At 46.7% G+C, this 27,264-nt stretch overlaps 1 protein-coding gene across 1 annotated transcript in view; it reads right to left on the bottom strand.

Moving 5' to 3' along the window:
• Nucleotides 1-202: 202 nt before the first annotated feature.
• The window catches only part of pdzd7a (PDZ domain containing 7a), a 76,859-nt gene continuing 49,797 nt past the window's right edge, over nt 203-27,264 (bottom strand). The window contains exons 10-15 of the mRNA XM_046354814.1: nt 25,656-25,747; nt 25,353-25,444; nt 23,003-23,071; nt 12,087-12,788; nt 7,014-7,114; nt 203-1,597 (exon numbers count right to left, since the gene is read on the bottom strand). Coding sequence (XP_046210770.1) covers nt 1,454-1,597; nt 7,014-7,114; nt 12,087-12,788; nt 23,003-23,071; nt 25,353-25,444; nt 25,656-25,747 — 1,200 coding nt within the window. The 3' untranslated portion in view covers nt 203-1,453. The remainder of the gene's footprint in view (nt 1,598-7,013; nt 7,115-12,086; nt 12,789-23,002; nt 23,072-25,352; nt 25,445-25,655; nt 25,748-27,264) is intronic.

The following is a 27,264-nucleotide window of genomic DNA, read 5'->3' as shown; positions in this document are numbered from 1 at the left end:
CTACTTCCATTAATATTACACGATCCAGAGACACAGACAGACGGTGTAAAGTGTCAATAAAACATTTATTGTGGTAAATTAATACGATAGCTCTGAAATTTTTTGGGATGTACCTTATTATATGTTTATTACATGTATATTATGCTTAATTACACACACACACACACATACATACATATATAAACACATATACATATATATAAATAACAGAAGCTTAGCCGACCATACTGCCATTGAGCTTTACAGCAGCATTTGTCACCAGCCAGACATTCTAGCCCTACAACAAGTCATATGTAAACACCTCTCAGGCCCTCTACCGCTCATAAAGGTCAGGAACTATGCGTGGTGCACTGTACACTCTGGTGATTCCAGGGAGTTAGGGACCTAAACCTAACCTAATATTAACCCTTGACCTAACATTAGCCCTTCATCCACCCTTCCCAGACCCAGACAGTCTCTCTCTCTTCACCCCAGTCTTAGCCCCTCTGCCTCTCAACCCAACCTTAGTTTAAGCCACTGGTCCTCACATCCTGTACATCATTTAGGTTTTCCTCCATCTCCTCCACAGGCTCAGTCCACAAGCCTATGTAATCAAGCATCTAAAGTGGCATCCTGCTCCAGAGACATGAACTCTGTTTGCCAGAAATACAGTTTTAAACAGAGCTGCAATTTGTACTAATCCCCTAGACATCCACTAAACCACAACTATAATACAGAGGCTTAATCTGGACTATAAACCTCATGACGTTGGACACAGTAATCACTCTCTCTCTGGCAGGACCGTGGTGGACTGAAATGGTCCCTGGAACTGTGCGTATAGGGGGGGTTATACTTCCTGCGTGCGAGTGGTGATAGACATGCGTGCGTGCCTGCATGTTTTTGCTTCCACAAAATAAAGTTTCCTTCCCTTGAAGTTACCTACAGTACATTATATTAATATGATTGCTATAGCTGCTGACTCCTAACAACGCTAGCTAACAATATAAGTTAATATAGCAAAAGGGATACATATAATCCAGTCTATCTTTGATAAATATTATTTATCACATTATTATACTCAAAGTAGGCGCAGTAGACCCACATGTCGACTGCAGTTACAACATAACATGTCACGTTACCAATTTTTGTTTAGCAGTATTTCCTGTTTTCTATGGAAACATTGTCCCTTTTGCTCTAGAGGAGAAGCAAGCGTATTGGTCAGTGTAAGAGGTACCTTCCTCTCCTCTGTGAGTAGACCATTCCCTTCCATTCCGAACCATCTGCATCAGATGAATCCTCATCTTCTGTAAATCCACATACTTGTATCTGACAACGTTCTGCCCATTTCCATTTCCAGACAAAGTGGGTTGGTGAACTGCACCTCGGAGCAACCTTTTTGACAGGCCTGTAGTACTCAGGTTGAAGTATTTATGTAAGCCTGACAGTGGGATAGTCAGCAGGGCTCTTTGGGTTCTTAGGGCCCCTTAGGGACCTTGACAATGAACACCATGGAGTCTTTGGCCTTGTTGCTGAACGCCCGGCGAATTACGTCCACCGCATGAAGATGGGTCACACGCTGCAGAGACTCACCGTCCACCGACACCAGCTCATACCCAGCCTGGAGAGATACACATACAAAGAGATAAACACACACATACACACACATATGCATGCATAGACAAAACACACACAAACCATACACACACAAATACAGGTTAGAGGTGATATATACACACATAGGCCTACATATGCTTACTGTGCATTGCTTACACATACTTACTGTGCATCCCACTTCGCGTCTTTTTCTCTAATCTCCATACTCATATCCCAGTAGATGAAGCTCAAGATTATGTTGAAAACACACACACACACCAACCACACTTAATGCCTCCCCCTGCATTGTTTCCTGCAGGAAGAGAGGAACAGAGCACTGCCGAGTTCTAAACCCCGAGGAGAGGAAGTTCCTGTGATGTCATCAGTGCACACCGAGGATGCACCTGGCTGACACTCACAACACAACCCCACTGAATGGCTACAACATAATCACACACATAATCTATTTTACCCAAACCTGCTGGAACATCTCCCCTCATGAAACAGTTGTTCAACAAAATATTTGATCATGTTTATTGATCCAAAACATTCATGCCCTTCCTCCCGTGATGCCAGTATCAAAAAATGTTGATCCATTAAACTAAAGAGCAGATTAATACAAGTAATTTTGAATATTAAACATAATGTCATTCATCCTCTTTGGTAAACATTTATGGATGTTATTTTTGAGGCTTCCTCTCTCTCTCTCTTTCTCTAACCAACAGGCATCATCCACTAAAGGGTCCTCCCTACTGAATTAGATCTCTCTATTGTAGTCTGGTTTGACATTACAAATACAGTATCGAAATTACAAATAGTTATTTATTGTTATACTTTAAAACCTATTCATGTAGATTATTCAGCTATGTGCATTGCTCTTCATTTCTAGGCAGTGGTGGTAGTGGATACCTATCCAGACTCCAGCCATATTTCTGGAGAGAGCAACACTAGAACACTAGGACCGGTTAAATGGTATAATCATCTAGTTTTTAGAGTACTGTTAAGTACACACCCTGCAAACAATAATCAGTTGTTAACATGTCCCCAGAATGTCACAAAATTGTCTCCTAAAGTCGTCAGGACGTTGTTTCATGGTCCCCTAAATGTTTTGTCTAGTTCCCAGTTGGTCCCGAGATGTCCCCAAGGAAGTTTTTAGGACATTCTTAGGACATTGTGTCATGGTCCAATGGATGTTTTTGTCTAGTTCCCGGGTTTGTCCCATGGACATCACCTGATGGTCCCAAAGAAACGTCGTCATCCCCCACGCGCAAGCTATTTTCATTACACATCACCCCTTGCTACTGTTGCCAAGCCCATCAAGGCCCTGATTGGTGAACCAGAGTGCTTTTAACATACTGTTTTCTACTTACATACTGTAATTGACACACGTTAAAATACATGATTCAATTGTGTATGTTTATTCCAACAGTAATTATTACTGAACATGTCCTCAACTAGGATTTGAACCTCTTGGTTCACGGCATTCCAATTCAGGTGTAACATTAAAACAAAATAACACGCCCCTCCAACATCAGACAACTATACAAAAAACACAAACTCAAATTGCTGAAATAAGTAAATTAAATCAATGACACAAATGTCAGTTTAAATGATAACTATAAAGCAGATGGCACTCTTTTGCTAAGTGCAGAGATGTATTATAGGGGCTGAATGTGTAGAGTACTTCTGAACTTCTACAGACTTTGTGGTGCAGCAGAAAGATCAGCATACCCCAAATCTAGAGGTTGTGCATTCATTGATAAAGAGCTTACCTTAAAACCCCCATGCAATTTAATTTATTTAATTATAGTGGTTTTGTCACACCTTGGTCTTAGTATTTTGTGTTTTCTTTAATTATTTGTTCAGGCCAGGGTGTGACATGGGGTTATTGTATTGTCGTATTGAGGTTTTTGTAGGCATTGGGATTGTGGTTGATTAGGGGTGTGTCTAGTATAGGCTTGGCTGCCTGAGGCGGTTCTCAATCAGAGTCAGGTGATTCTTGTTGTCTCTGATGGGGAACCGTATTTATGTAGCCTGGGTTTCAGGGAGTATGGCTACGCCAGGTAGGAGACCTGCGCAAACTCCCTGCGTCCCCCGTGTGGGTATATTTCAGCTCGCGTATGCATCTGGTCCCCAGTGCTTCTCCTTGGGCCGGCTTACATAGCACCAGCCTTGCGCTCGGTGTCTCCGGTTCGCCCACATAGTCCAGTGCGGGCTATTCCACCTCGCCGCACTGGCAGGGCAACCGAGAGTATTCAACCTATTCAACCGGGTAAGGTTGGGCAGGCTCGGTGCTCAAGGGCTCCAGTGCACCTGCACGGTCTGGTCTATCCAGAGCCACCTCCACACACCAGTCCTCCGGTAGCAGCTCCCCGCACCAGGCTTCCTGTGCATGTCCTCGCTTCAGTATCACCAGTGCCAGCACCACGCATCAGGCCTACAGTGCGCCTCGCCTCTCCTGTGCTGTCGGAGTCTCCCGCCTGTTCAGCGCTATCAGAGCCTTCCTCCTCTACAGCGCTGCTGGAGTCTCCTGTCTGTTCAGCGCTATCAGAGCCTTTCTCCTCTCCTGCGCTGTCGGAGTCTCCCGCCTGTTCAGCGCTATCAGAGCCTTCCTCCTCTACAGCGCTGCCGGAGCCTCCTGCAGTCTGCATGGAGCAGCCAGAGCTGTCAGTCTGCATAGAGCAGCTAGATCCGCCAGTCAGCCATGATCTTCCAGATCTGCCAGTCAACCAGTCTCTTCCAGATCTGCTAGTCAACCAGAATCTTCCAGATCCGCCAGCCAGCCAGGATCTACCGGAGCCGGCTACCTACCTGAGCTTCATCTCAGTACTGGGCTTCCGCTCAGTACTGGGCTTCCTCTCAGTACTGGGCTTTCTCTCAGTACTGGGCTTCCCCTCAGTTCCGGGCTGCCCCTCAGTTCCGGGCTGCCCCTCAGTCTCGAGCTGCCCCTCAGTCCCGAGCTGCCCCTCAGTCCCGAGCTGCCCCTCAGTCCCGAGCTGCCTCAGTCCCGAGCTGCCCCTCAGTCCCGAGCTGCCCCTCAGTCCCGAGCTGCTCCTCAGTTCTGTGGGGTTCTGGGTGAGGACTATTAGGCCATGGTCGGCGGCGAGGGTGGATTATCCCAGGACGCGAAGGGGAGGAACTAGGACATTAATGGAGTGGGGTCCACGTCCCGAGCCGGAGCCGCCACCATGGACAGACGCCCACCCGGACCCTCCCTATGGTTTTGAGGTGCGTCCGGGAGTCCGCACCTTAGGGGGGGGGGGGGGTTCTGTCACGCCTTGGTCTAAGTATTTTGTGTTTTCTTTAATTATTTGTTCAGGCCAGGGTGTGACATGGGTTTATTGTATTGTCATATTGGGGTTTTTGTAGGCATTGGGATTGTTATTGATTAGGCTGTAATTAGGTTTCACATTCTGTTTTGTTGTTTTGTATTTTGTATCAGTTATTTCATGTACCACGATTCATTCATTAAAGACATGAATAACCAACACGCTGCATTTCGGTCCGACTCTCTTTCGACAAACAAAGAACGCCGTTACAGGTTTGTTACACCAGGGACCATAACGTGGCAAAAACCTCCAGGGGACAATGACACAACGTCCCAAGGACGTTCAGGGGACCATGACACAACGTTCCAAGAACGTCCTAAAAACACCCTGGGACAAACTGTGAACTACAAAAAAGTCCCCTAGAGAACGTTCCCTTCGGACCATCACACAACGTCCTAAAGACTAGTTAAATAAAAGTCCTGGAAAATTTCTTAAAAAGGTCCTGCCCTCAGTGACGTCTTGGTAACTTACAGGGAACTACACAAAGGTCTACCAGAGAACGATCACGCAGCGTTCTTAGAACCTCTTCAGTGGGATAGCATCGCACCGAAACCCTTAAGGGACCTAAAGGGAATGTCGCCGAATGTCCACAGGACATCCCCTTTTTGCTGGGCAGCGGTCTTACTGAGCAGACTGGTATTCTAATGGGGGATCTCAGCTAATAGCCCAGATGGAAAGGATAGATAGTGAGAGAGAGCAGTAACCAGCACATGGCACGGATATACACTGTACACACATTCATTTACACACCTTGTGTCAACCATGCATACTTACACACTTCATGTCTAGATGGGATACAGCTTTTGTCAAACTGATGTCAAAAGTTTATTTATTTTGCATTTTAGCTAACCCTAACCATTTTAAAACAGGTAATATAATTATCCTAACCTGCTATGTTAATGCTCCTAACCTGCTGCGTAGGTTCTCCTAACCTGCTACAGAAAGTCAATTTTGACAAAAGCTCTATCCCTTCTAGACAAAACCGTCAAGCAGGGCCAATAGCAAGCGTGACACACACACACACACACACACACACACACACACACACACACACACACACACACACACACACACACACACACACACACACACACACACACACACACACACACACACACACACACACACACACACACACACACACACACACACATACAGACCTGGTGGCTAGCTTAAAGATAGGCGGTTATCAGACAGGAACAAGGGGATAGGATGTGTGGGAACAGTCAGTCTGGTGTAGTAATCCGACTTCCCCCTGCTCTTAGTGTGTGGCAGATACACACAAGTTAGGGACAGGCTATCAGGCTATGCCTAGGAATTAAGGGGCTAGAGCAAACCAGCCACGTCTAGCTCCGTCTACATCTCTCTCTCTCTCTCTCTCTCTCTCTCTCTCTCTCTCTCTCTCTCTCTCTCTCTCTCTCTCTCTCTCTCTCTCTCTCTCTCTCTCCCAAACAATTCTCTCCCTCCTTGTTCTCCCCTTCCTCTCCTTCACAAAGGTCTCTGTTACATTTTTGTATGCATGCATGTCAGTGTGTGTGTATGTGTGTATGTGTGTGTGTGTGTGTGTGTGTGAGAGAGAGAGAGAGAGAGAGGGGGGGGGCTCAGAGGGGAAGTTCATGGAAACTGAAAGGCTTAGCCGACACCAGATCCCCAGTGTTTGACACTCGAGTCAGGGCACTATCGAACCTGGGAAGTGCTGTCACCTGATATGCTCATGGCAGCAACACACCCACAAACACTCCTGATTTTGAAACTTCGACCTAGTGTCTAGAGATCGCTACAGTAGGGTTGTCTCAGACATTACCCCCTTCACCACACTGTAACCTCTAACCTCTGACCTCATCCCCCTGCTTCATTCAGTATCTCTTCCCTTCTATTAATACACTCTGACTGAGTCCTATTACCCGTACATTACCTGGCTCAGCCCATGTACCTCATCAGTCATACTGGAGATATAAAAAAAAACACACACACACACACACACACAAAAGACCAAGCTAGAGTGCCATTTACAAATGTCACAGACCAAAACTGCTAAACACGTCACGCTGTTTCATCGGGCGCAGCTCTGATTAAAACATGAGCTGCCCTAATATTGCTAAAGAAGATTACCTTCAGAACATCACTGGTAGAGGCAGCTCCTCCTGGAAAGATCTTCTCTATCTTGATCACAGGCTGCACCTTGGACTCCATACCACCTGAGATACTGATACCTATAGAGCAGAGATAGAGAGTTTATACACAAAGGGCCGGTGGAGGTGCAGGCTATTGTTCCAGCCAATCAACTAGTAATCCTAGTCTTCAGTCAAGACTTAGTTTACGTATTTATAGGGGTATTTATAGTGCCTTCAGAAAGTATTTACAACCCTTGAGTCTTTCACATTTTGTTGTGTTACAGCTTGAATTTAAAATGGCGATTTAGTTTCACTGGCTTACACACAACACCCGATAATGTCAAAGTAGATTCGTGTTTTTAGACATTTTTACAAATTAATTTAAAAAATGTAAGCAGACATTGAATATCCATTTGAGCATGATGAAGTTATTAATTACACTTCGGAGGGTGTACCAATACACTCAGTCACTACAACGATACAGACGTCCTTCCTAACTCAGTTGCTGGAGAGGAAGGAACCCGCTCAGAGGTTTCACCATGTGAAATAAACTCAGCAAAAAAAGAAATGTCCTCTCACTGTCAACTGTGTTTATTATTTGTAACTTAACATGTGTAAATATTTGTATGAACATAACAAGATTCAACAACTGAGACATGAACTGAACAAGCTCCACAGACATGACTAACAGAAATGGAATAGTGTGTCCCTGAACAAAGGGGGCGTGCGTCAAAATCAAAAGTAAGTCAGTAATTACTGGTGTGGCCACATTAAGTACTGCAGTGCATCTCCTCCTCATGGACTGCACAAGATTTGCCCGTTCTTGCTGTGAGATGTTACCCCACTCTTCCACCAAGGCACCTGCAAGTTCCCGGACATTTCTGGGGGGAATGGCCCTAGCCCTCACCCCCCGATCCAACAGGCCCCAGACGTGCTCAATGGGATTGAGATCCAGGCTCTTCGCTGGCCATGGCAAAACACTGACATTCCTGTCTTGCAGGAAATCGCACACAGAACGAGCAATATGGCTGGTGGCATTGTCATGCTGGAGGGTCATGTCAGGATGAGCCTGCAGGAAGGGTACCACATGAGGGAGGAGGGTGTCTTCCCTGTAACGCACAGCGTTGAGATTGCCTGCAATGACAAGAAGATCAGTCCGATGATGCTGTTACACACCGCCCCAGACCATAACGGACCCTCCACATCTAAATCGATCCTGCTCCAGAGCACAGGCCTCGGCGTAACGCTCATTCCTTCGACGATAAATGCAAATCCAACCTTCACCCCTGGTAAGACGAAACCGCGACTTATCAGCGAAGAGCACTTTTTTCCAGTCCTGTCTGGACCAGCAACGGTGGGTTTGTGCCCATAGGCGACGTTATTTCCGGTGATGTCTGGTGAGGACCTGCCTTACAACAGGCCTACAAGCTCTCAGTCCAGCCTCTCTCATCCTATTGTGGAACAGTCTGAGCACTGATGGAGGGATTGTGCGTTCCTGGTGTAACTCAGGCAGTTGTTCTTGCCATCCTGTACCTGTACGGACATTGCAATTTATTGCCCTGGCCACATCTGCAGTCCTCATGCCTCCTTGCAGCATGCCTAAGGCACGTTCATGCAGATGAGCAGGGACCCTTGGCATCTTTCTTTTGGTGTTTTTCAGAGTCAGTAGAAAGGCCTCTTTGGTGTCTTAAGTTTTCAGAATTGTGACCTTAATTGCCTCCCGTCTGTAAGCTATTAGTGTCTTAACGACCATTCCACAGGTGCATGTTCATTAATTCTATATGGTTCATTGAACGAGCATGGGAAACAGTGTTTAAACCATTTACAATGAAGATCTGTGAAGTTATTTAGATTTTTACTTATTATCTTTGAAAGACGGGGTCCTGAAAAAGGGACGTTTCTTTTTTTGTTGAGTTTATGAGAAAATCTGAGAGATATAAGAAATATATTTTTTTATGTGTATTTATCCCTTTATTTTTGACACTAAACTATCTCCATGTATACTTCCATTCATTTTTTTAAAACTGGTAGCGGAGACCTTCAGTCCTAGAGCAAAACGGAGAGACTCAGGTTTCCACAGAGGGGTCATGTTAGTGAGTAGCCCAAACCGTTCGGAAGCTTTAGACAGAAGTTGGCAGAAGAGGCTGTACTGACTTCAGACAAGACTTGTCAAACCAACGTTTTTGGGAGAAGACTGATTTTCGGGACGTCTCATGGTCTGACAAACACCGCTGTAGCTCTGCCACTGTTCACTGCAGTTGCAGAAGGGCGATATCGGCGGTTGTGGTGGATTGATATTTCTAGTGGTGGAAAGATATTTCTATCTTAAACAGACAGACTTTGATGGGGAATTTTGTATTATGTTAATTAGATTTCCGCAGCGGCGCGGAAATTGTAGGCTAAGATGGACCAATAACATTGTAGTTACTCCACCATACTAACGTAAATGACAGAGTGAAAAGAAGGAAGCCTGTACAAAATAACAATATTTCACAACATGCATCCTGTTTGCAATAAGACACTAAACTAAAACTGCAAAGAAATGTGTCCTGAATACAAAGAGTTATGTTTGGGGTCAACAATACATCACTAAGAATTGTACCACTCTTCATATTTTCAAGCATGGTGGTGGCTGCATCGTGTTATGTGCATGCTTGTCATCGGCAAGGACTAGGGAGTTTTCAGGATAAAAATACACAGAATAGCACTAAGCAAAGGCAGAATCCTAGATGAAAACCTGATTCAGCCTGCTTTTCAGCAGATACTGAGAGACAAATACACCATTCAACAGGACAATAATCTAAAAGAAAATATCAAATATACACTGGAGTTGCTTAACAAGACAACATTGAATGCTCATGAGTGGCCTAGTTACAATTTTGAATTAAATCAGCTTGAAAATCAATAGAAAGCCTTGAAAATGGCTAACATTCCAACTGATGGAGCTTGAAGAATTTGGAAAATAATAATGTGTCAATATTGTACAATCCAGGTGTGCAAAGTTCTTAGAGACCAAGAAAGACTCACAGCTGTAATTGCTGCCAAAAGGTTATTATAACATCTATTGACTCATCGGTGTGAATATTTACAGTGCATTCTGAAAGTATTCAGACCCCTTTACTTTTTTCACATTTTGTTACATTATAGCCTTATTCTAAAATTTATTAAATAGTTTCTTATCAATCTACACACAATACCCAATAATGACAAAGCAAAAACCGATTGACAATTTGAAGCACCTTTGGCAGCGATTACAGCCTCAAATCTTCTTGGGTATGGCGCTACTTTCACGTTCGTCATATGAATCGGACCAAGGCGCAGTGTGGTATGCATACATTCTTTATTATTATAAGAATGAACACTGAACAAACTAACCAAAATAACAAAACGAAACGTGAAGCTGTACAAAATGAGCGCTGACAGGCAACTACACGTAGACAAGAACCCACGAACACAAAAGGGAAAATGGCTACCTAAATATGATCCCAAATCAGAGACGACGATAAACAGCAGCCTCTGATTGGGAACCATATCAGGCCACCATAGACATACAAATACCTAGACCTGCAAAACCCTTAGACATACAAAACCCCTAGACAATACAAAAACTAGCATACCCACCCTCGTCACACCCTGACCTAACTAAAATATAAAGAAAATAGAGATATCTAAGGTCAGAGCGTGACAGCTACAAGCTTGGCACACCTGTATTTGGGGAGTTTCTCCCATTCTTCTCTGCAGATCCTCTCAAGCTCTGTCAGGTTGGATGGGGAGTGTTGCTGCACCGCTATTTTCAGGTCACTCCAGAGATGTTCAAGTCCAGGCTCTGGGTGGGCCACAAAACGACATTCCGAGACTTGTCCCAAAGCCACTCCTGCGTTGTCTTGGCTGTGTGCTTAGGGTCATTATCCTGTTGGAACCTTTGAACCTTTGCCCCAGTCAGAGGTCCTGAGCTCTCTGGAGCAGGTTTTCATCAAGGATCTCTCTGTACTTTGCTCCGTTCATCTTTCCCTTGATCCTGACTAGTCTCCCAGTCCCTGTTGCTGAAGAACATCCCCACAGCATGATGCTGCCACCACCATGCTTCATTGTAGTGATGGTGCCGGGTTTCCTCCAGACGTGATGCTTGGTATTCAGGCCAAAGAGTTCAATCTTGGTTTCATCAGACCGGAGAATCTTGTCCCTCATGGTCTGGACTCCATTGTTTTCTTCGGGACCTTCAATGCTGCAGAAATGTGTTGGTACCGTTACCCAGATCTGTGCCTCGACACCATCCTGTCTTGGAGCTCTATGAACAATTCAGTCGACATCATGGCTTGGTTTTTGCTCTGACATGCACTGTCAACTGTGGGACCTTATATAGAAAGGTGTGTACCTTTCCAAATCATCTCCAATCAATTGAATTTACCGCAGGTGGACTCCAATCAAGTTGTAGAAACATCTCAAGGATGATCAATGGAAACAGGATGCACCTGAGCTCAATGTCGAGTCTCATAGCAAAGGGTCTGAATACTTATGTTAAAGTATTTATGTTTTTTATTTGTAATACTGTTTCTGCTTATGGGGTATTGTGTGTAGATTGATGAGAAAAAAAAATATTATATGTTTTATTCAGACTGTAACATCAAAATGTGGTATAAGTCAAGGTGTATAAATACTTTCTGAAGGCAGTGTATGTACATGTACAGTATGTGTGAGTATATGCTTGAGCATTTATGTCAATCTTAGAAAATGTGCACCTTCCCTTCCAATATTCTAGGATTTTAACACTATATGATGATCTATGAGAACGTATGAACTGCTTTTGTTATGTAAAGTGCCATATTTATTGAATTTATTGCATTTGTTGACGGAAGAGCTGGGGGGGATATCCAATAAAAATATATGTAAAAATAGAACAACAAAAAAAAGACAGTTGATTCAGATGTGTTACACTTTGTATACAGCCTTACAATACAAGGGGTTTATTTTATACAGGGCCAATGTTATGTAATAACACTGATCTCTACTGGTAAGGTAGAGTACTAGCAGGCTGCAGAATAGTTGGTTACTCTCAAATAGGCCTACTCACCCAGAGACTGTTTTGTTTTGGAGATGGTCACCGTGGTGATCTCATACTCCTGAATGGCTACAGGTGTTGCGTTTCCATGGTGACCATTCTGCGACCGTCCTGGCGAAAGTCTGTTCGCTTGCTTCACCTTCCCTCGCTGGCCTTGTCCCACCCTCTCCCTCCCTGTCGAGGGGCTTCGGTCCTGTGGGGGAGGCTCAAGCACCTGAGCCTGGGTGGGTTGAATGTTCCTGGGGGGTAAGTGTACTCTCACCTCCATGTACCCCTCGGCCATCCCTCGCTTCCTCTCAGGGCCGCCCTCCCATTGGTCCCTCCTGACCCTTCCATTATGTTTGTTCCTCACCGGCGACCGCCCCCGCTCCGAGGTGGTATCTTCCGACAGCAATGAGGTCTCATCATAATGCCGGGGCCAGGACAAACCATTGTCTTGCCTATTTGGAGAGTGGCTGGTTTGGGGTTGGCGTCTGGTAGTGTGTGGGGATTCTGTGAGGAGCCAGTTGGGGGGTGAGGGGCTTGGAGAGCGTGAGCGTTGGGTGTGGTGGATGTAGCTGTCCATGGGGACATCCAAGAGGGGGGTGAAAGCACGGGAAGGGGGCAGGAGACCATCCTGGAGGCCAGAAACACGTAGTCTCTCTAGGTCTTCCATCAGCTGATGGTTTCTCCCCAAGTCCTTGGCTGGCTGAAGCTGGAAACCACCATGGTAGTCTGGAGAGGAGATATATAGTGGGGCAAAAAAAGTATTTAGTCAGCCACCAATTGTGCAAGTTCTCCCACTTAAAAAGATGAGAGAGGCCTGTAATTTTCATTCAACTATGACAGACAAAATGAGAAAAAAATCCATAAAATCACATTGGAGGATTTTTAATGAATTTTTTGCAAATTATGGTGGAAAATAAGTATTTGGTCACCTACAAACAAGCAAGATATTTGGCTCTCACAGACCTGTAACTTCTTCTTTAAGAACAACCTTAAACAGTTCAAACTCCAAACTCCACTATGGCCAAGACCAAAGAGCTGTCAAAGGACACCAGAAACAAAATTGTAGACCTGTACCAGGCTGGGAAGACTGAATCTGCAATAGGTAAGCAGCTTGGTTTGAAGAAGTCAACTGTGGGAGCAATTATTAGGAAATGGAAGACATACAAGACCACTAATAATCTCCCTCGATCTGGGGCTCCACGCAAGATCTCACCCCGTGAGATGAAACCAAAATATACCTTTTTGGTAAAAACTCAACTCGTCGTGTTTGGAGGACAAAAAATGCTGAGTTGCATCCAAAGAACACCATACCTACTGTGAAGCATGTGTCACGCCTTGTTCTTAGTATTTTGTGTTTTCTTTATCTATTTGGTCAGGCCAGGGTGTGACATGGGTTTATTTTGTTGTGTTTCGTATTGGGGTTTTATAGGCATTGGGATTGCGGCTGAGTAGGGGTGTCTAGCATAGGCTTGGCTGCCTGAGGCGGTTCTCAATCAGAGTCAGGTGATTCTCGTTGTCTCTGATTGGGAACCATATTTAGGTAGCCTAGGTTTCACTGTGTGTTTTGTGGGTGATTGTTCCTGTCTCTGTGTTATTTTGCACCAGAATAGGCTCAGTCACTTTGGTTTTTCTTTTTTTCCTTGTTTTGGAAGAGAAGAGAACAAGCGCCATTCTCCTTGCGGAGATGGTGCTAAATCCATCAACACGGTCGGTCCCTGGGATTGGGCTGGCCAACACGATTCGTTTTGCTTGGAAGGAAAAGGAGTTGGAGCCTTTAGGACGGGAATCTTTTGGAAGGATAATATTGATGGGGATTCTAAAGCTGACGGTGAAGGACGTGTTTTGTTTCCAAGGCAACTCGTTGGAGGGAGCATACGACGTGGCACTATATACAGAGGAGAAACACGATGATATCCTGAGAAGGGCAAGAGCAGTGGGAGGTGAGAGGCCGATAAGCCACTATGAAATAACAAGCCTGGCGAAGAATAACTTTAGGGTTGTAACTGTCAACGGATGGTGTTCTCACCGGTAGATATGGAGCAGGGGAGCATCGGGTGAGTCTCCTGTTTTTTTTTCTCTGGGTTTAGAATTTGAGTGTATTACATGTTTTTATTTTTTCATGGGGTCTAATTTTACTTTTGTTAGTTTAAATGTAAGTGGTTTAAGGGATTTTGTTAAGAGGAGGGCTGTTTTTAGTTATTTGGAGGGTGTGGGGTTTGATTTTTTGATTTTGTTTTTTACAGGAGGTTCACCTGAGGGATGGAGGGGATGTTAGTAGGTTTAAGAGGGAGTGGGACAAGGGGGAGTCGGTTTGGGGTATTGGGGGGTGCACTCATGGGGGGTAGGGATTTTGTGTGGGCACAGTAGGGTAAAAGTGGAGGATTCTTTTGTGGTAATGCAGGGGAGGGTTAGTGGTGGTGTATGGGCCACAGGTGGTGGCAGACAGGAGGGAGGTGGTGGACTGTCTGACGCCCCTGTGTGTCACAAATAGGAAATTAGTGATAGGGGGGATTTTAATACAGATTTAGGAATAGGGGGGATAGCAGTGCAAGCGCCATTGCCGGGCTAATGGCTTGCCATGGTCTGGTAGATGGTGGTCTGCACACTACTCCGAAAATGGACGGTCCTACATGGCGCAACTCCAGGGGGGTTGAGCGGAGGCTTGACTATATTTTTGTACCCAGGTCTTTGGGTAAGTTGTCTGGGCGGCTGTTGCCTGTTTTCTTTTCGGATCACGACGGGGTGCTCCTGCAGGTGGGGTCGCCAGTCTGCCTCTTTGGTAGGGGGTACTGGAAGTTAGATCGGGATGTGCTGGAGGAGCAGGCTTTTGTTGACGGGTTTTATGGTTTCTTTTGGAGGCTTGAAGGCCTCCGGTCCATGTGCGAGGGGGTGTTAGAGTGGTGGGAATTAGTTAAGGTGAGGATTAGGGCTTTTATAATAGGGTATTGCAAGAGGAAAAAAAGGGAGGAGAGGAGGGAGGTGGATTGTATCCAAAGGTTAATTGAACTCGAATACGAGGCAGGCAACCTCGGCGGGTCGTTTGACTGGGAGAGATCCGCAACCCTAAAGGCGCAGCTCAGGGTGTTGCAGGAGCGGAAGGCTCGAGCTTTCCTGGAGCGTGCGCATAGTGGCTTTCTAGAACATAATGAGACTTGTTCTGCTATGTTCTTTAAGTTGGTTAGGGCCAGACAGAGTAGGAAGGTAATGCATGGTGTTAGGGAAGAAAATGGTAGTATAGTTAGAGAACCAGAGGATATGGTCAGGGTGACAGCTGATCATTTCCAAGGTTTATTTAAGGAAAGGGAAATAGATGTAGAGCAGGGAAATGTGTTTTTAGAACACTTGTCCAGGCGGTTGCGCGAGGACATTAGAGAAGTGATGGAGGCCCAGATCTCACTAGAAGAGGTTGAGAGTGCTCTTAGGAGGATGGGAAAAGGGAAGGTTCCTGGGATGGATGGGCTGCCGGCTGAGTTTTATCTCAAGTTTTGGGGTATACTTGGACCAGTGGTCCTCGAAGTCTTGAAGGCCATCCTTGAGACGGGGGTCCCGGGGGGATCAATGGCTGTTGGTGTGCTGTCACTTTTATATAAGAAGGGGGAAGTAACAGACCTTGGCAACTGGCGGCCGTTGACCATGCTGTGTGTAGATTACAAGCTACTTGCAAAGGTTTTAGCAGACCGGCTGCGCACAGCCCTTCCCTATGTCGTCCATGAGGATCAGACGTGCGGGGTAGAGGGCCGCTCTATTAGATGGAACCTACAGTTAATCAGGGACTCCATCGCTTGGGTTGAAGATAGAGGACTGCCTTTAATGGTAGCAGCGCTAGATCAGGCAAAAGCCTTTGATCGCGTGAATAGATCCTTTTTATTCAGAGTGTTAGGTCGATTAGGATTTGGGGAGAAGTTTATAGGATGGATTCGTACATTATATGTCGGATTGGGGTGCCGAGTTAGTGTAAATAGTCACTTGGGTGACGTTTTTGACCTCTCGTCTGGGGTCAGGCAGGGGTGCCCACTCTCGGCTCTCCTCTTCGTTCTGTACATGGAGCCTCTGGGGGCTGCCATTAGGGCAGACACAGGGGTGGAAGGCTTGTTGATCCCTGGAAGTGGTGGGCTGCGTGTTAAGATGACGCAGTACGCCGACGACACTTCCTTGCTGCTGTGCAAGGACTCGTGCCTGACAAGGTCCCTTGCCATCTTTGGGGATTTCACCCGAGCGTCGGGAGCAGTTCTGAACCATGTAAAGTCTTCCGTCAAGTTTTTCGGAAGATGGCGCGGTAGAACGGATGTGCCTGGGGGGTTATCTCTCTGTGAGGGGGCCCTGAGGATTCTCGGGGTCCATTTTGAGACCTCCGGCTCAGCGACGCTAAACTGGAACATGCGTATCGCAGTGGTACAGAGGAAGCTAGCAATGTGGAAGGCTAGGTATTTGTCTTTTATGGGCAAAGTCCTGGTCCTAAAGGTGGATGTGTTGCCGTCTCTTTTGTATTTGGCATTCATCTACCCATTGCCGGCTTGTCTGAGGAGGCCTCTAGTGATGCTTGTGTTTCAGTTTATGTGGAGTGGCAGGTGCGAGTGGGTCGCCAGGGCACGCATGATCTGTCCCATCGGGGAGGGAGGTAGGGGGGTACCACATTTCCCCCTCAAGCTGGACACAATTTTTGTTTCTTTCTTGTTAACGGAGCTTGCTCAGCCTGTGATACACCCGTCCGGTTACCTCCTGCGGGTGTTCTTCTCGTATCAGGCGAGAAGCGTAATGGTGTGGTCTAACACGGGTCCTCGGGCGGAACAGCTGCCGTGGCACTTTGGTCATGCGGCCAAGTGGCTGCGTGCGCACCCTGAGGTTGAAGTTGCCCGAGTAGGTTTAGATCACAGGCACCTGTACGAGGAGGTCAGAAAGGCAGGGAGTCCAGCGCCTGTAGTGGACATCTCGGAAGTGGTCTGGGAGGGAGTGCAGGCGCGGGGTCTGGACAACAGGCTCAAGGACCTGAATTGGTTGAGCCTCCATAAGTGCTTGCCGGTACGTTCCATCATGTACCGGTATAGTTTGGTGCAATCCCCCACCTGTCCAAGATCCTCTTGTGGCAGGGAGGAGACTGTGCGCCATGTCTTTTGGGACTGTGCCTTTGCCAGAGTAGTATGGGCTAGGGAACGGTTGTTGTTAGGTTTGGTAAGGGGGGATTTTGTATTGACGTGGGCCAGGTTAGAGAGAGGTGTAGGGAGAGCGAGAGGGACGGATAGGGACAGGTTTCTGCTCTGGCTTCTCATGAGTCTCTTTAAACGGGGGCTGTGGAAAGCAAGGCAGAACATGGTGAAGACAGGGAGAGATTGGGGGGTGGAAGGGATAGTGAGGAGGGTGGAAGGGGAGGGGAGATAGGGAAAGGTATTTTGTAGGGTGACGTGGAGGGAAGATGCTCCACTGAGGTTTTGTTTGGGGTTTATGTTTAGTTAAATTAGTTTAATTAAAATACCATTATTTGAGTATGTATGAAAATTATGAGTTGTAGAGAATGGTATTGAAGATAATAAAGTATTTTTATTTAAAAAAATTAAAAAACAAGATAGGCTGTATAGGTTTTCGCGTTTCGTTTGTTGTTTTGTATATTTAGTTTATTCAGGTATCGTTGTTTTTTCCATTAAAGAACATGAGTAACCACCACGCCGCATTTTGGTCCGACTCTCTTTCTACAGACAAACGCCGTTACAGAATCACCCACCACACCCGGACCAAGCAGCGTGGTAACAGGCAGCAACAGCAGGAGCAGCGTAAAGAGGAACGGACATGGGAGGATAAATTGTTCGGAGAAGGACCCTGGGATCAGCCTGGAGAATATAGCCGCCCAAAGAAGAACTGGAGGCGGAGAGAGCTGAGAGGCACTGGTATGAGGAGAAGTGACAGCGGCAGCAGGAGCAACAATATAGGGACTACACTACTTGGGAGGAAATAGACAGGTGGGCGGTCGACCCAGAGAGAGTGCCGGAGCCCGCCTGGGATTCGCTGGAGCAGTGCGAAGAGGGTTATAGGAGAATGGAATTGGAGAGACAAGCACGACGGCGCAGAAGAAAGCCAGAGAGTCAGCCCCAAAAATGTATTGGGGGGGCTCAGCGAGAGTGTGGCAGAGTCAGGAGTCAGACCTGAGCCAACTCTCCCTGGTTATCGTGAGGAGCCAAAGAGGAGACCAGAACCAGAGCCGGTGTTAGAGGTGAGCGAAGCAGAGACTATGAATGAGTTAATGGGGAAAGTGGAGGAGAGATAATGAGGGAGTTGCTAGTATGGTGCTTTAGGTACGATATTCGTCCGACGTAGCGTGTCGTGGATTTGATGGCACCTGGGTCAGCGCTCCATACTCGTCCTGAGGTGCGTGTTAGTCAGCTGGTGAAAATTGTACCAGCCTCACGCACTAGGCCTCCTGTGTACCTACCTAGCCTTGCACGTCCTGTGCCAGCCCTGCTCTCAGGCTCTCCAGTACACCTTCACGGTCCAGTCCATCCTGTGCCACCTTCACACACCAGTCCTCCGGTGGCAGCTCCCCGCACCAGGCTTCCTGTGCGTGTCCTCGGTCCAGTACCACCAGTTCCAGCACCACGCACCAGGCCTTCAGTGCGCCTCGCCTGTTCAGCGCAGCCAGAGCCTTTCTCCTCTCCAGTGCTGTCGGAGTCTCCCACCTGTCTAGCGCTGTCGGAGCCTCCCGCCTGTTCAGCGCAGCCAGCGCTTTCCTCCTCTCCTGCGCTGCCGGAGTCTCCCGCCTGTTGAGCGCAGCCAGAGCTTTCCTCCTCTCCAGGGCTGCCGGAGTCTCCCGCCTGTTCAGCGCAGCCAGCGCTTTCCTCCTCTCCTGCCATGCCGGAGTCTCCCGCCTGTTTAGCGCAGCCAGAGCTCTCCTCCTCTCCTGCGCTGCTGGAGTCTCCTCCCTGTTTAGCGCAGCCAGAGCTGCCAGTCTACAATGAGCAGCCAGAACTGCCAGTCTGCATAGAGCAGCCAGAGTTGCCAGTCTGCATGGAGCAGCCAGAGCTGTCAGTCTGCATGGAGCAGCCAGAGCTGCCAGGTTGCATGGAGCAGCCAGAGCTGCCAGTCTGCATGGAGCAGCCAGAGCTGCCAGTCTGCATAGAGCAGCCAGAGCTGCCAGTCTGCATGGAGCTGCCAGTCTGCATAGAGCAGCCAGAGCTGTCAGTCTGCATAGAGCAGCCAGAGCTGTCAGTCTGCATGGAGCAGCCAGAGCTGCCAGTCTGCATGGAGCAGCCAGAGCAGCTAGATCCACCAGTCAACCAGACTCTTCCAGATCTGCCAGTCAACCAGACTCTTCCAGATCTGCCAGTCAACCAGACTCTTCCAGATCCACCAGCCAGCCAGGATCTGCCGGAGCCAACTACCTGCCTGAGCTTCCTCTCAGTGCTGAGCTTCCTCTCAGTGCTGAGCTTCCTCTCAGTGCTGAGCTTTCTCTCAGTGCTAGGCTTTCCCTCAGTGCTGGGCTTTCCCTCAGTGCTGGGCTTTCCCTCCGTGCTGGGCTTCCCCTCAGTGCTGGGCTTCCCCTCAGTCCCGAGCTGCCCCTCAGTCCTGAGCTGCCCCTCAGTCCCGAGCTTCCCCTCAGTCCCGAGCTACCCCTCAGTCCCGAGCTGCCTCAGTCCCGAGCTGCCCCTCAGTCCCGAGCTGCCCCTCAGTCACGAGCTGCCCCTCAGTCCAGTGGGGTTCTGGGTGAGGACTACTAGGCCATGGTCGGCGGCGAGGGTGGACTATCTCAGGACGCGAAGGGGAGGAACTAAGACATTTATGGAGTGGGGTCCACGTCCCGAGCCGGAGCCGCCACCATGGACAGACGCCCACCCGGACCCTCCCTATGGTTTTGAGGTGCGTCCGGGAGTCCGCACCTTAGGGGGGGTTCTGTCACGCCTTGTTCTTAGTATTTTGTGTTTTCTTTATCTATTTAGTCAGGCCAGGGTGTGACATGGGTTTATTTTGTTGTGTTTCGTATTGGGGTTTTATAGGCATTGGGATTGCGGCTGAGTAGGGGTGTCTAGCATAGGCTTGGCTGCCTGAGGCGGTTCTCAATCAGAGTCAGGTGATTTTCGTTGTCTCTGATTGGGAACCATATTTAGGTAGCCTAGGTTTCACTGTGTGTTTTGTGGGTGATTGTTCCTGTCTCTGTGTTTGTTGTCACAAGATAGGCTGTATAGGTTTTCGCGTTTCATTTGGTGTTTTGTATATTTAGTTTATTCATGTATCGTTGTTTTTTTCATTAAAGAACATGAGTAACCACCACGCCGCATTTTGGTCTGACTCTCTTTCTACAGACGAACGCCGTTACAGCATGGGGGTGGAAACATCATGCTTTGGGGCTGTTTTTCTGCAAAGGGACCAGGACGACTGATCCGTGTAAAGGAAAGAATGATTGGGGCCATGTATTGTGAGATTTTGAGTGAAAACCTCCTTCCATCAGCAAGGGCATTGAAGATGAATCGTGGCTGGGTCTTTCAGCATGACAATGATCCCAAACACACCACCCGGGCAACGTTGGAGTGGCTTCGTAAGAAGCATTTCAAGGTCCTGGAGTGGCCTCGCCAGTCTCCAGATCTCAACCCCATAGAAAATCTTTGGAAGGAGTTGAAAGTCTGTGTTGCCCAGCAACAGCCCCAAAACATCACTGTTCTAGAGGAGATCTGCATGGATGAATTAATTCTTCACCTTGTGAAGACTTACAGAAAATGTTTGACCTCTGTCATTGCCAACAAAGGGTATATAACAAAGTATTGAGATAAACTTTTGTTATTGACCAAATACTTATTTTCCACCATAATTTGCAAATAAATGCATTAAAAATCCTACAATGTGATTTTCTGGATTTTCTTTCTCATTTTGTCTGTCATAGTTGAAGTGTACCTATGATGAATATTACAGGCCTCTCTCATCTTTTTAAGTGGGAGAACTTGCATAATTGGTGGCTGACTAAATACTTTTTTGCCCCACTGTACATGTTATCACACACATATTAACACACACACACACAGACACTCACTCATTCCCTTTAACCCCAGAAGACCCATTGTATTGTACTATAGTTCTAAACCTTCCTAGCACTGGTCAACCGTCTGTTTGGCAGTGACACTGTGTGGGAGTTTACAAAATGGAGTCCATTCACCAAAGGGCCCAATCTGCATATCTCTATCGGAGGTCATCACCCTGATCTGTCAGAACTCACTGGCTGTGTTTGACATGTCCGTTTTCTTCCGCCCTGGTGGAGAGCTGACCTTTCAACCCCTTAACCCCTCACCTCTGAGCGCTAGATGGCCGGGGTCATTTACTTCTGTGGCGGCGGTAGAAAATACCTTCCCTCTGCGTTTTTTACACTTGAATGGAGAGAGAGTTTGAGAAGCTTTTAAGGTATGCACACACACATGCACTGTGTCTGACTCTTGAATTGGTCTAGTTTGAGAAAGGCTTCAAAGGCTCCATGCAGTCAGCCCACGCATGTCTATGACTTAGCACTGCTCCTCTCTGGCTTTTGTGTTTCTCACAGAGACGTAATACAAGCCTTCCTACTGAAGTCATCTGACACAGGCCTGTGTGTGTGTGTGTGTGTGTGTGTGTGTGTGTGTGTGTGTGTGTGTGTGTGTGTGTGTGTGTGTGTGTGTGTGTGTGTGTGTGTGTGTGTGTGTGTGTGTGTGTGTGTGTGTGTGTGTGTGTGTGTGTGTGTGTGTGTGTGTGTGTGTGTGTGTGTGTGTGTGTGCAGGGCCGGGGCTGGGCCTAAGCGACATAAGCGGTTGCTTAGACCCCGGGGTCTCAAGAGCTCAGTCGGGGTCTTACTGTTAAAAAGTTAAAGTAGTAGAATACACAATGTGCAATTTCAAAATGTTGTTGTGCATCAGCCATTTTTCTTTTGTTATGTCAGTCACTGGCAGTCACTCAATTAGCTCAATTAAGCCATGCATGTCAGCTAATATTTTTAGTCAGTTAGTTTAGCTAGCCATATAAACTTGTAGTAATCATGGAGTTATCAACCAGGCTCGAAGTGCACATGCCCAGGGGCCTTGACCTCCAGGGGTCCCCCATTGATTTTTGTAATCACTCTCACGCAAATATCATATTAACATGACATAGGTTATGGCAAAATGTGTAGAATTTCAATAAATTTGTTAGAATATATCTAAATCTTCTTTCCGGCCCTTGCCAAAATGTGTAGAATTGCAGGAAATTATCTGTCATGTAGCGGATTTATCCCACAGACCCATGGCAAAATGTGTAAATTTGCAGCAAACTTGCTTTGAAACTGCAACATTTTCTCTGCACCTCATTGCAAAATGTGTTGAATTACTGGAAATGAACTCTAAAACATAGCTTTTTTTCTTTCTGCCGTCAAGACGGGGGCCACTAAAAGGTTTTGACCTCGAGGTGGGGGGCCCCCCAACAACATTTTGTTTAAGGACCACCAAAACTCTAGGGCCGTCCCTGTGTGTGTGCTGCATGTGTATGAAATGGATATTGGATATTGAGCAGGTGTTTCAGTCAGACAGGATATGAGATGTACTGGAAAAAGAGGGAGGCAAGAGGAGATATGAAAAGAGGAGAAGAAGAAGAGACAGGAAGAGATGAGGAGGAGGAGGATAAGTTCTCTGGTTATATAATATCCTATTGGGATCAGGCAGAGGAGAGCGGTTAGAGAAAGAGAGTGGGTGAAGAGAGAGAGAGAGAGAGAGAGAGAGAGAGAGAGAGAGAGAGAGAGAGAGAGAGAGAGAGAGAGAGAGAGAGAGAGAGAGAGAGAGAGGAGAGGATGGGGGAATGAGGGGGGGCATTACACACACACACACACACACACACACACACACACACACACACACACACACACACACACACAGAGAGAGAGAGAGAGAGAGAGAGAGAGAGAGAGAGAGAGAGAGAGAGAGAGAGAGAGAGAGAGAGAGAGAGAGAGAGAGAGAGAGAGAGAGAGAGACCTGGTATGGGGGTGATGAGGTGTCTTCGAGGGGTTCCACTGCGAGGAGAGCGCAGGACAGGAGACCTCACTGAGGATGAGAACACAACAAAGATATAAACATACAATACTAGAATAGAAAACATTACCCCCCCAACAAAACTCTCCCTCAACTCCCCCCCAACCCCTTCCCACCACCATGCCACTGTCCACCAATGCACCAACAAAATGAACAAAAGACAACAACTAAGGAATACAACAATGCAAACAAACAAAAGACATCAAGGACAACAAAAATCAAAACAGCAAGGCCGACTGTATGTGTTTGAGTACATGTGTGCCGCTATTTACATATGTGTATGTGTCCGAGTGTGTGCACATGAGTGCGTTTGAATGCATGTGTACACACGTACAAGCACCTGCTTGTACCTCAGCCTGAGGCAAACAGGCATGGGATATAACAGTCATTCAAACCATATTTCTTGGGGGGGGTTATTTTGACATTTATCTTTGACCGTCAGAAACTCCACTCCCACTTGTCTCCAGTTCCACATCCCAGCCCTCAGCTTCTCTCTGCCCCTCCCAATTATCTCTGCTGGCCACCCTCTTCTGATTTCTACGAGCCATATATCATTCAACTATGCTGTGATGTTTAACATACAATTTGAATGGATCGAATCGAATAGAATCCACAGGTTATTAAGAGTATTAGTATATTAGCAATTGACTGACCAAGTCTCTCCAGATCTCTCAACAATGCTATTTCTAGGGTCAATTTTAGAATAATGTTATGCTTTTTTAGCCATTCCTGAACCTGAGACCAGAAACAGGCTACCTGAGGGCAATACAAAAATAAATGGTCTATTGATTCTGTATCCTCACAACAAAATCTGCAGAGCTGCGATGGTTGCATGCCCCAAATATTCAACATTTTGTTGGTGGCATCACATTCCTAGTGGGTCAGAAGTTTACATACACTCAATTAGTATTTGGTAGCATTGCCTTTAAATTGGTTAACTTGGGTCAAACGTTTTGGGTAGCCTTCCACAAGCTTCCCACAATAAGTTGGGTGAATTTTGGCCCATTCCTCCTGACAGAAGCTGGTGCAACTGAGTCAGGTTTGTAGGCTCCTTGCTCACACATGCTTTTTCATAAAAATTTAAAAATAAATGTTCTATGGGATTGAGGTCAGGGCTTTGTGATGGCCACTCCGATACCTTAACTTTATTGTCCTTAAGCCATTTTGCAACAGCTTTGGGAGTATGCTTGGGGCCATTGTCCATTTGGAAGACCCATTTGCGACCAAGCTTTAACTTCCTGACTGATGTCTTGAGATGTTGCTTCAATATATCCACATAATTTCCCTCCTCATGATGCCATCTATTTTGTGAAGTGCACCAGTCCTTCCTGCAGCAAAGCACCCCCACAACATGATGCTGCCACCCCCATGCTTCACGGTTGGGATGGTGTTCTTCGGCTTGCAAGCCTCCCCCTTTTGCTCCAAACATAACAATGGTCATTATGGCCAAACAGTTCTATTTTTGTTTCATCAGTCCAGAGGACATTTCTCCAAAAAGTATGATATTTGCCCACATGTGCAGTTGCAAACCGTTGCCTGTCTTTTTTATGGCAGTTTTGGAGCAGTGGCTTCTTCCTTGCTGAGTGGCCTTTCATGTTATGTCGATTTAGGACTCATTTTCAGCATCCAGCATCTTCACAAGGTCCTTTGCTGTTGTTCTGGGATTGATTTGCACTTTTTTCACCAAAGTACGTTCATCTCTATTAGACAGAACGTGTCTCCTTCCTGAGTGGTGTGATGGCTGTGTGGTCCCATGGTGTTTATACTTGCGTACTATTGTTTGTACAGATTAACATGGTACCTTCAGGCGTTTGGAAATTGCTCCCAAGGATGAACCAGACTTGTGGAGGCCTACAATGTTTTTTAGGAGGTCTTAGCTGATTTCATTTGATTTTCACATGAAGTCAAGCAAAGAGGCACTGAGTTTGAAATGTAGGCCTTGAAATACATCCACACGTACACCTCCAATTGACTCAAATTTTGACTCAATTAGCCTATTAGAAGCTTCTAAAGCCATGACATGATTTTCTGGAATTTTCCAAGCTGTTTAAAGGCACACCCAACTTAGTGTATATAAACTTCTGACCCACTGGAATTGTGATAAAGTGAATTATACGTAATTTGTCTGTAAACAATTGTTGGAATTAATTTTGTTCCTCTGCCAGTTTTAATCCTTTATATTGGGCAGACAGACCAGTTCCCTACCTCCTCCCGCTGCCACCTGCCTCTTCTATAAGGAGTTAGCACTAGAGCAGAAACAGACTGCCGCCCCGGATATTTTTGATGTTCTTACATGAGCGGCTCTTCAGTATGTCGTAGGCCTCCAGTTCAAAGGGCATGACAATACTGTCAAAACGGCCCAGCTCTGTAGGAGGGATCAGCATCCTGGAAAGATACAGAGAGAGGCTTGGTGAGAGGAATTACACATGCAGACACACACACACACACACCTGCTTTGTCGTATCAGTAGTAGTGACACACCATGGAGTACATTAACCACACTAGCATATAGCACACACACACACAAACATCCCACATGGAAACACACGCATGGACGGACGGACGGACGGACATACGCGCGCGCACACACACACACCTGATCTCTCGTATCAGTAGTAGTTTCTCAGGTCGGTCCAGTATGGCCAGTAGAGGGTGTACTAGATCCTCCACCACACACTCCAACATAAACTGATACAGATAGAGAGAGAAAGAGAGAGGGTTCATCTTAATAGTCTATAATAAATAATGTTGTTTTCCTTTCCTACATCTGAAACAACTGGACAGGTGAGAGAAGATTCACAGTATTCATCTTAAAAAATGTACCCCTAGGTCAAGCCTCTATTCCCTTCCCTCTACCCGCTATGCACGTGTGTGGATTTGAGACAAGGTACAGATGATGCCACCCTGATAGCTTATGCAGAGTTCTGAAGGAAAAACTGAGGAGTTGACCATTTTGGTGTGAGGAGTAGAGCGAGTGAGTGTGACGGATAGAGGGAGAGAGAGAGAAAGAGAGGTGAGGTTTATTTAAAACATACATACACTATCAGACACATATCGCTAACCCTTTTGTCTAATATCAAAAAATATCACTAGACTGGGTGTTATGCAGGTGAATGAGGACCCAAAAGCGACTTGGCGAAAACAGAGTCTTTAATCCAGTAAAGTAAATATACAATCATAAAGCACAATTCCACTCGTAATGACGAGAACAGACTGGAGACTCGATCATGAACTGCAGGTTGCCTCGGGAAGGCACTTGAACGTAGCAGACTCAGACACCTGCTCACCACGCAGCATCTGAGGGAAACACGACACGACAGGGCGATACACAGACACAGCACGGTGAACAATAGACAAGGATCCGACAGGGCAGAAACGGAAAACAAGGGGAGAAATAGGGACTCTAATCAGGGAAAAAGATAGGGAACAGGTGTGGGAAGACTAAATGATAGATTAGGGGAATAGGAACAGCTGGGAGCAGGAACGGAACGATAGAGAGAAGAGAGAGAGGAAGGGAGAGAGAAAAAAGGGGAACGAACCTAAAAAGACCAGCAGGGGGAAAACGAACAGAGGGAAAAGCAAAATGACAAGACAATATAAGACAAAACATGACAGTACCCCCCCACTCACCGAGCACCTCCTGGCGCTCTCGAGGAGGAACACTGGCGGCAACGGAGGAAATCATAGATCACAAACGGTCCAGCACGTCCCGAGAAAGAACCCAACTCCTCTACTCAGGACCGTAACGGAAAACGAAAAAAAGGGAAACTAGGGTACTACTCTAAAAAAAAATGAGACACGGGTAGAGAACTGAAAGCTTTAGAGCAAACAGGACCAAACAGGCCAGGAGAGTAACAACAAGGGACAGACTGAGACACAGCAAGGGCAGGAACAAGAACAGGAGAGATGCGATGGCAGGGAACAGACTGAGACCCAGCAAGACCAGGAGCAGAAGCAGAAAAAAAATTACCAGACTTATTCTGCGCGCAGTCCGAACACGCAGCCACGAAACGGCGCGTGTCACGCTCCTGAGTAGGCCACCAAAACCGCTGGCGAATAGAAGCAAGAGTACCTCGAACGCCGGGATGGCCAGCTAACTTGGCAGAGTGAGCCCACTGAAGAACAGCCAGACGAGTAGAAACAGGAACGAAAAGAAGGTTACTAGGACAAGCGCGCGGCGACGCAGTGTGCGTGAGTGCTTGCTT

The sequence above is a fragment of the Oncorhynchus gorbuscha genome, linkage group LG06 (assembly GCF_021184085.1).
Source record: "Oncorhynchus gorbuscha isolate QuinsamMale2020 ecotype Even-year linkage group LG06, OgorEven_v1.0, whole genome shotgun sequence".
Taxonomy (NCBI): Eukaryota; Metazoa; Chordata; class Actinopteri; order Salmoniformes; family Salmonidae; genus Oncorhynchus; species Oncorhynchus gorbuscha.
Note: the sequence above shows the minus strand (reverse complement) of the source record. Positions and strands in the feature narration are given on the sequence as shown.